Below are 9,427 nucleotides of genomic sequence, written 5' to 3' on the forward strand. Positions count from 1 at the left end.
ATATTCTTGAATATTCAATTAATTGAAGATGCAGCGTAATTTCAGCGAAATTTCAATTTTTTCTAACAATACAAATACATATCAAAATATTCTCCACGCAACCGATCACAAAAACAAACCAAAACGATGCCATTTCCCAAAAAACTGTAGCCCCAGGGTAGACAAGCCCACTGATAACAACAATCTCGAGAGCCCACAGTCATAGATAAGATGATGAAGCAAAAGGATTCTCTGATAAAAAATTTGACACCAGAGTGTTAATCCAATGCACTGAAACCCATAGATTATCGATCCACCGAGGTGAACCAGCAATTTCCTTGACTTTTTTCTCCCATTTTTATTCTGCATTATTCATCAATTATGGTTTATTGACGGTGGTTATGCTGAATAAATGATAAACTCCTGTAGTCGTACAAAATAACTTCCTCGTCGTGATGACGATCATCACGACAAGGGTTTTCAGTCACGATAATTACCAGATGCACTTGATCTCACTGTTGTTTATTACTGCAATTAAATTTACAAACATTTCACCGTTTTTTAAATCACTCGTGTGTCACTGATCGCCGGTCGCGCGGGGGTTTAAATGAAACTTAATGAAGTGACAACTGAACAAAACAAATTTGAATTTGAAAAATGCAGGAGATCGCGGGTGTGGGGAGAATGCGCTGCGCTGCGCGTCTCGGCGCCAACTGACGACAGACCCAACCAGTAGTTTATGGATCCCCTTCCACGCTTGGATCGTGCAGATGGTGCGAAGAGGGACTTTCATTGGATAGAGAATATACTGCTGGCCCTTACTGCGCTATTGGTGGATTGAACAATTCTATATCGCTACCAATAGCATCAGGGCCATTTTCGATGCACATTTGGCGCGTTTTTCGAGTTTTATGTCTTTATTAGAGATCGAAATCGATATGGCAAGTAGAGATTTCAATGTGTCATATGACCGTCAATGACAGCTGTAACAATTCGCACGCACCCCCTTTTATGGTCACCAATGCTTCAAGGAAAAATCACTGTCGTTTTTCATATAAAAATTTAACTATTTTTTAGTAATAATTACTATTATAATTATTTATAGTGTTGATAATAATAACAATATATATTATTATAATATATTATATTCTAATATATAATATATAATACATTGTGATTATTATTGTATAATATTAATAATAATAATAATATTTCATCTTTAGTTAAAAAATTAGTAATTATTTTTATTTTCGTGCAGGGCAGTTCAGAAATTTCAGTTATGGGAGTGCCTGTCACACATCGCGATTGGAGAAATACAAAGTTTTTGGGGGGAGGTTAATTATTTCGAGAATGGAGTTTTAATGGGGGATCGACACGTCAAACTCGGGGGGAGGGGGGACTCCACCTTTTGTTAGAGTTTCGTCTCAGGGAAGTGATGGCATCACCTTTGTTTCCTCGTTTGGGGGAGAATTGATGGTTTTTTTTTAGTAGTCATGAAAATCGTGACGGTGAGGATAAATCTTGGAAACGTATCGATTAATCGTCATTATTTTCGGTTAAATGGACATAAATTTCCCCATAAAATCAGTAATCAAGTAAATTTCCGAGTATAAACCTTGGAAATGTATTAATTCGTGGTTATCATGTGGCGGATGATGAAGTCCTATCATGATGTATGAATCGATATTTATTACCCGGAATAATTGAATAAATCGCAGAATTTGATGTGAAGTTCGTTTTTGATAGAGAAACGGTGCGTTTATTCAAGGATTCAATATTGAGTGTTAATTATTTAGTGAATAGCACCTTTCGTCAACGGATTGATTAAGCAGATCCTTTCTCCCAAATAAAAAATGATTCTCCTCTTCAAATCAATAGCAGTGATAAATAAAAGGCGATAATTCCACAGGAAATCTCCCTCAGATTCTCAGAAATTAACTTGTCTCATTTGACGACTGTACTATCAAGATCATTCCTAGTGAATAAAATACGCAATTTCCCCGTGAAACCAGTAATCAAGTAATTTTCCCAGGGGGACATCTGCAATCATCTTTCATCGCACGTGAAAGATAAAGTGAAAACGAGAAAAATCTCGAATAAAAATACAAATCCATTTGTAAGAATCGCAATTGCATCCAGCCCACAATCTTTACGACCCCACCTAATCCCATTTTTCATCTCCCACTGTAACAACCTAATTAATCCCATGAATGAGAAATTTACTCACATTAGTCGTCAGTTGATTCGTCAGGGAATGAACTTTTTCCTGTGCATCCTGGAGCTCTCGTCTCAGCTTTCTCACTTCGTGGGCATGTTTTTCCTCAGCCGAGCTGTACAAACTGCTTGCGGTCGATACAAGAGAAACTGAGGAACCGTGAACTGCAAAAATTGAGAGAAAGCGAAACAAAGTGTGAATTCAATGTCGTGTTCATTTCAATTCCTGAATTAGCAATTGGATATCTGTTCTCGGTTATGGATTTGTCGGGACCTTGAGAATTTTTTTTCTATAAACTGTGTGAACTGAACTAAAAGCACCACAAGGGCCTGGAAAATATACAACTTATCCCGAATTCCATAAAAAATCACGTCAGAAAACGTGAATGACATTTCCTTCTGCAATTACTTTTCATTATATAATGTTAACATTTTCCGAGATATTCTGCATAATTTTTCCTCAACTTTTCTCCCCTCGTGGGCTTGGCGGTACTCAAAAAACAGGGAGGGGATAACGGGTCACATTTATAATGTCAATAATTCGTGATATTTACTGTCGTCATCTTTGTGGACGTGTTGATAGAGATTTGGCGGTTGTCTCGATCCATGGGTTGGGGTTGGAGAAGTCGGTTGAGACCAATGCTGACCTGCACAGCTTGCTGAGCCCACTGGAACACTGTAGTACGGCTCACCAGTAATGCCAATACCCTCTTCACCAACTGACGACGATGCACCACTGCCACGAGCCAACATCGACGGATACATCTTCTCACTTTTAGTTGATCTTCGAGAACAACAAAATGGAAGGGATGATTAAATACTAGGGGGATTTTTGGTGGGTAAAATCGAGAGGACGATTAAGCTTGAGACGAAGAGGTTCAGCCAGTGTAGGTGATGTTCTGCTGTTCATGTACGTGTTTTTCAAATATAAGTCCACAGAGAAAGATATTTTTTCATCATTTTAAGCAGAGAGATTGGCGATAGTACTTACATCAGGATAAATCCTGCGGTGAAGTGTAAAATGTAACAAGTCAACATTTCTTATTGTTTTTTTTTTGTAGCTGAGGAAATTTCCAGTGAAAATATCGCTTGACTATTTTCCATAAAATCAATTCTTAATGAGATAATTCTACAAAAAATTTTTAATATTTCATTCTCATAAATAAATCATTGAAAATTTTCAAACTTTCTCATAAATTATTTTTATACTTATTTTGCAGGAAATTAATTTCTGATAAAATTGTGAATATAGTCAAACCTTTCAAAAATCGGAAGAAATGATTTTTAGAATAGAACACTGATTGTTTATAAATAATTTTTGTAAATTACAAATTTAGAAATTAATTTTGACCAAAAAAATATGTGAAAAAGTTCAAAAAGATATTTGGTGTTACATTCTACTATTTCACAGCTGAATAAATTTCCAAGTATATAATTATCATTAAATTGGCCAAAATTGACTGAATTCTCACTTCACAATCTAAAACATGAAAGATTTCTCAAAATAATCCGACAATTCATCCATCAATTTTGTTCAATTAAAATCGTGAGCACAACTTAATGATAGAAAGATGAAAAAAAAACCCAAACACACGAATTATTCTCTATGTATACTGTGGTAACAATAAGCCTTTACAATGTGTAACCAATGCATAAAAATCATCATCACTGTTATTTTCAATTCAGTAAAATTCAACATCGTGTGATTAACTTGATTCATTTACGTAACTCTATACCTTGGGAAAGTCCTGTCCCTGAGATGGCTAAAATGGCATTAAAGTCTACGTGTTAAAGTTATTTCTTCCAGTGTTAAATGAGCAAAACATTTTAAACAAATAAAAAATAATTCTCAAACGAATAACAATAAATACGATGAAGTGGATTGATCATGTGTCAGTAGTTAGTCTTTTATCTAGAATTATCCTGTACGTTAAAAGGGGACATAATGTTTCAAGACACTCTCTTGTTCACCAGTTGATCAGAGGAAAAAATACCAGATAGATACTGATGGTAGAGGTGTTACTCACCTGATGGAATTACTTCTATTGAGCCTTGGTGGTGCTGGGGAGCCTGTTGAGTCTCGCTGGTGTTTTAAGAGGAGAGCGTGGGTCAAACTCGTTCGATGGGATCCCAAAGATTCAACGCTGTCCGCCTCGCAGAGACCCATACCTATAAGGAAATAGCCGTTTGAAATTGCATTAATCTCGATTTTTTTTCGCACGAATCAGGTAAAATGGAAAAATCTTATTTTTACACTGATTTCTCGTAATTAATGCATCGAGGGGGAATTAACATCTCATCGACTAGCTAATTGAGGGTAATTTATACTAATGAGGCAATGAGGCGAAATAAAATGCTTTGAGATTTTCAGAGTAATTGAGAACATTCAATGAGTCTAGGTGCATTTAATGAAATGAGCTTTGTTGATTTACTAAAACTGACAAGTATGCATTTAGTGTTATTTAATTTTGTTTAATTGATTAATGCATTGTTGTAGTGTGATTATAAAAATGTTTTTGTTACTGTTTGAGAATTGAAAAGTGGAAAACATTGGTGAAAAAAATAAAACTATATTTAGATTATGAATATTTAAGTATTTTGTATTTTGTAGTTAATTAACGTCTTAATTTTACTCTAAACTGTCTGAAGTCTGGGCTTGATTTTACGTTTTGACTCTTAAGAAAACATTGTAGTTTCCATTCCAAAGAAAATTCATTAAATAATTCCGACGTTTTTTATGAATAATTTGTGTTAAAAATAATTGCTGCATGGCCTCACATGCTGCAAAATTCAATCTGAAAACTCAATCTATTTAGCAAATAATTAAATAATTAGTAATAAGTATTGAGAAATAATTCCAACTAAAAACTCAAACCATTTGGAAAATTTGGTAATTGAAAATGATTAAATAGACTTTAACCCATACGTAATGCAAATTTCTATCGAATCAACAGTAATTATAACAAAATATGGAAAGGCAGAATGAAAATCTCACCTTGGGATCTTCCACTCGGCGTGTACGTGTTACTGTGTCTCATCCAAGAAGTGGAATAGGGACTGTTGGGTGCATAATATCCCTGGATATCGGGTGCTGCGTAATTACTGCAGGTGTCACTTAGACTGCCGTCTGATGGTTTGAGCACACGAGGTGAGAAGCCCGAGGTCGTTGGTCCTCCAGCACCGCTGCGATCGCGGTGATGGGCAGCTGCGAAGAGGGCAGTAAACTCAGGACTCCCTGCCTTCGGTAAACTCTGGGAGCCAAGCATCAGACGATCACGCACCGACTGGGACAGTTGGCTGGCACTTGGGCCAGTTAGACTATAACTCTTGTAGTGATGGCCCTGACTCGAGTTTGAGGAATTTGCTTGGAGCTCTGTTGTGCATGTTTGAGTGCCTCCGGACACTTTAACCTGGGATAAAAATAATATTTTAATCCAGCTAGTCAGAATTTTGAGGGAACTACTCAATTGGAGAGAATTGTAATTTTTTTTGTTGATTTGGAGTTCAGTTAAATTTGTAGTCAATTTAATTGCGTGAGAAAAATTTGAAAAAAAAAATCGAGAATATTCAGCGTCATTCAAATTACATTTTGCGTAAATTATCATTTTTTTAAGCATTCGCTGTTGATAAATAAATAATTTTATTTTTATTAATATCCTTTTATTATTTGACTAAATCAAATAATCGAGTAATAATGATCTCACCTTAGTTCGAGGTACAGCACTGACTTGTGCAGTTCTAGTGCCCTCCTTGCTTCCATTCTGTACCCCATTGGGACTGGGTGATGTGCCAGCGCTGTGTCTCTTGACATAGCCAAAGCTCTGCGGCACACCCCTGACCTTGCTACTACTGCTGCCAGTTGACGTACCAGAAGAAACTTTCTGCGGTTTCTCACCGTTCGCGTATTCAGCCATTGTCTGCTTCCTGTGTTTCTCCTGTGCACAAAGACACACGTCGTAAAAACCTCAATATCAGCATAACGAAGTCCTCCAGGGAATGAAGGAGATAATGTGTGAAAATATTGATTTACCTGAGATCGTCGAGAGGGACTAGGACTCGATGGCGTTGTCTCCTTGTCTCGCTCCCTTGCGGCTCCAGCCTCGATGTACTTCTTCCATTGTTGGCTGTTACTATTATTCGAGGAAGAACAGTTGTTACTCAGCTGTTGCTGCTGCTGCTGCTGCTGTTTGAATGCTGTGCTCTCGGTCTGCTGCGAACTATCCGATTTCTTCACGTGCGAATGGTGTCCGGGATGCCTCGAGCTCACGACACGGTAAACTAGATTGTTTGCCTGTGTACCTTGGGGGGTGGCCGATCCACTGCTGACGCCACCCCCCACAACCACACTTCCACCACCCGGCACCCTCTACAAAATTAATTGCAACGGTTCATTATTTAAACAGTTCAGAAAATTTCATTTTTTTTTCAACAGGGTGTATTATAATTGATCTGAGATGTAATGAATAAAATCGTAAAATTGACAGAAACTACAAAAATTTAGCGTAATTTGCTACCAAAAATCCGTTTTTGTTAAAAATTCAAGTAATTCACGGAATTCTTGTCTCTCCACAAAATTTAGGCTGAAATTTCAAGGAATTTTGTCATTGAAACCAGATTTTAGTTCAATTATTTTGCGAAGATGCAGAGAAATTAATTCAATTTGAGACAATATAATGATATTATAATATATTGAGTAAATGATTTTTTTCCCCGACTCGGAGATAATCCTGGGAAATGAACAGTATCAACTAAAAAATATGTCAAATATTTTATGTTTGATATTCGCCAGCTATAAATTTTAATTTCTTCTCGCTCTAATTGTTCCCACTCTCCATGAATATTTAATCACCATTAATTTGGGAACGAAGCACATGTTTGCGCCACTTGATTATTCATGAATATAAATATCTGTTATCAAATACTCGAAGTGCAGATTAGTTAGCCCTAAATTCCCCTACCAGCCGTTAATAACTCTTCATAAAAAACCGCAGGCACTCATTCTGCGGTGAAAAAGTTGATTATTAAAAATAGCCCATCAATATGCGTCTGAAAATACATATGAAGCATTAATCCTCTTTGAGATTTGGATTGCTTTTTCCAATGAAACTGGCAAACTCCTCCGAATCCAATTTTTCTGGTCAACTCAGATGAGTGAATGAAAATAAATTAGGAAAATTTACGCAAATATATTCATGAATGTTTAATTAATCGAGAATTCGGCGTATAGGTCCTAAATATTCTTGTTTTAATTGAAAATTCAAGTAAATTAAGGAAATTTCGTCTTCAGCTGCTTAAATATTTCGAATGTGCAATGCTGTCCTCTTTAATCGAATGCAATGTCACTCTCCTCAAAAATACTAATCAATTTATCTATTCTCTCAACATAAACTTCAAATACACAAAATCTTCATTGATAATGAATTCAAAAAAATTTGTTTCCGAAAAATACTTCAAAAACTCCATAAAAAACCTGAGTTATTCATCCTGAGATGAAGGAGATGACTTTAAAAATATCCCATCAATATGCGTTTATAAATACCCCCGAAACATCAATCCTCTTTACGAGATTTGGATTGCTTTCTCCAATGAAACTCCGGCAAACCCCACCGAATCCAATATTTCTAATTAACTCAGATGAGTTTGACGTTGTGCTACACCTAGGGGAAGTGGTCGACCTGGGTCAAGGACTCGTTCTACAGGACGGCTATCGATTCTCGAGCACGAGGGCACACGGGTTCCCCCCGTCCCCCTCCCACCCGCCTCATGATTCAGATGGAAAAAGCACGTAAGAGGGTGCGTATACCAAAGTTATCGTTTCGAAGGGAGGGTGTGCCCACATTTTCTTCTGCGCAGTGACTCACTGCTGTAGGGTCGAATATCCGAGGCCACTCGGAACGGCCACACGCGAAAAAAAAAATCGTGTATACACACACTCGAATTTCTTGGGGGCGAAAATTAGTTGGAGAGTGGAGGAACAAAGAAAGCGTCTCCAGCTTCATTCAGCAGGAGAAAAAAATACATTCGATGGGTTGGGTTTTTTTGGCTTCTTTGGGTCTCGAAAAGAGGGCACGGAGAAGAAAGAAACAATAAACTTTTCCCACGTTGTGAGACCTCTCGAGTGTGGGCCCAGGCTAGCTGTTAAAATAAGCCGATTTCACAGTCTAAACCATTTTTTCGAGGTTTTATTATGATTTTTAATGTTGGCTTTTTTTCGGGGGGCTCTTTTGTGCGTGACGCTTGGAACTTGGCAGTACGCTTTGATGTCTATGGTGAAGCTTACTGTAACATTAGAATAGGCTTCATTCAATTCTGTGAATTGATGATTAATTTACGGGGCATTTTTTTTTTTTTGAAAAACGATCCGGATTATTAAATTGCAGTTGTTAGAAAATAATGCGAAATTATTAAATTACAGCCGTTATCCATGAATTTGTATCAGAATAAAATATTGAATATTTTTTTAGTACTACAGAACAAAAGTTGCGAAATATCTGACTCGTTTCCACAAGTAATTTGATGAATTTTTAAAATAAAATGAAAAAAACCCATTTATTAAATTACATTCCGCCATTGTCGGGTTATTGGCGATTAAAAATATTCCAATTTATCCCTCCCCAGTACAAATTTCATATTTTCCCTTCTGTTTCCATCCCCAGACGCAAAAAAATGTCATGGAAAGCCCCAATCAACGTAATTCCTCTCCCGTTGTCATTTTCCCGATTATTTTATTCCTTTTCCTGTCAGAATCGTTAAAACCGAATTTTTTGCATTCTGAGCCTTGGAACCGTCGTTCCAACGCTGCCCATATACGTGCTGTACTAGAGAACTAGTATATTGATTGCACGAGGGCGCGTAATCGGGAAATTGGAGGGAGTATACCCGGAGTTAAGCGGAAGTCGAGGGCAACGACCCTTTCTCCCCAGAGTTTTCCCCAACGCTCGTTCGGGAAATTCGTGCATTCTTATTCAGCAAAAGAAAAAAAATTGAGAAAACCGCGAAAAGAGTACTTTGTCTATTTTAGTTACCCCCGGTGGAAAAGCACTTGAGAATAATTAAGAAAATGAGGCGATGTGAAAAGGCACGGCTGAAGTGCGTTGTTAAATATTTAGGTCGACTTTTCCGCGAATTCAACACGCGCGTGTCACGTACCGTCTCCTGCACTGTTATTTTTTTTCTGTCATTCTCTCTCTCTCTCTCTCTCTCTCTCTCTCTCTCTCTCTCTCTCTCTCTCTCT

General features: G+C 37.2%; 1 protein-coding gene across 1 annotated transcript in view; it reads right to left on the reverse strand.

The window, feature by feature from the left end:
* LOC107035547 (protein sickie) overlaps positions 1-9,427 on the reverse strand; it is a 127,897-nt gene that overhangs the window by 36,111 nt on the left and 82,359 nt on the right. The window contains exons 10-15 of the mRNA XM_015253017.1: positions 6,224-6,559; positions 5,898-6,128; positions 5,189-5,603; positions 4,221-4,362; positions 2,748-2,977; positions 2,207-2,358 (exon numbers count right to left, since the gene is read on the reverse strand). Coding sequence (XP_015108503.1) covers positions 2,207-2,358; positions 2,748-2,977; positions 4,221-4,362; positions 5,189-5,603; positions 5,898-6,128; positions 6,224-6,559 — 1,506 coding nt within the window. The remainder of the gene's footprint in view (positions 1-2,206; positions 2,359-2,747; positions 2,978-4,220; positions 4,363-5,188; positions 5,604-5,897; positions 6,129-6,223; positions 6,560-9,427) is intronic.

This window comes from Diachasma alloeum, unplaced genomic scaffold, assembly GCF_001412515.2.
Source record: "Diachasma alloeum isolate Michigan unplaced genomic scaffold, Dall2.0 Dall_scaffold_00199, whole genome shotgun sequence".
Classification (NCBI taxonomy): Eukaryota; Metazoa; Arthropoda; class Insecta; order Hymenoptera; family Braconidae; genus Diachasma; species Diachasma alloeum.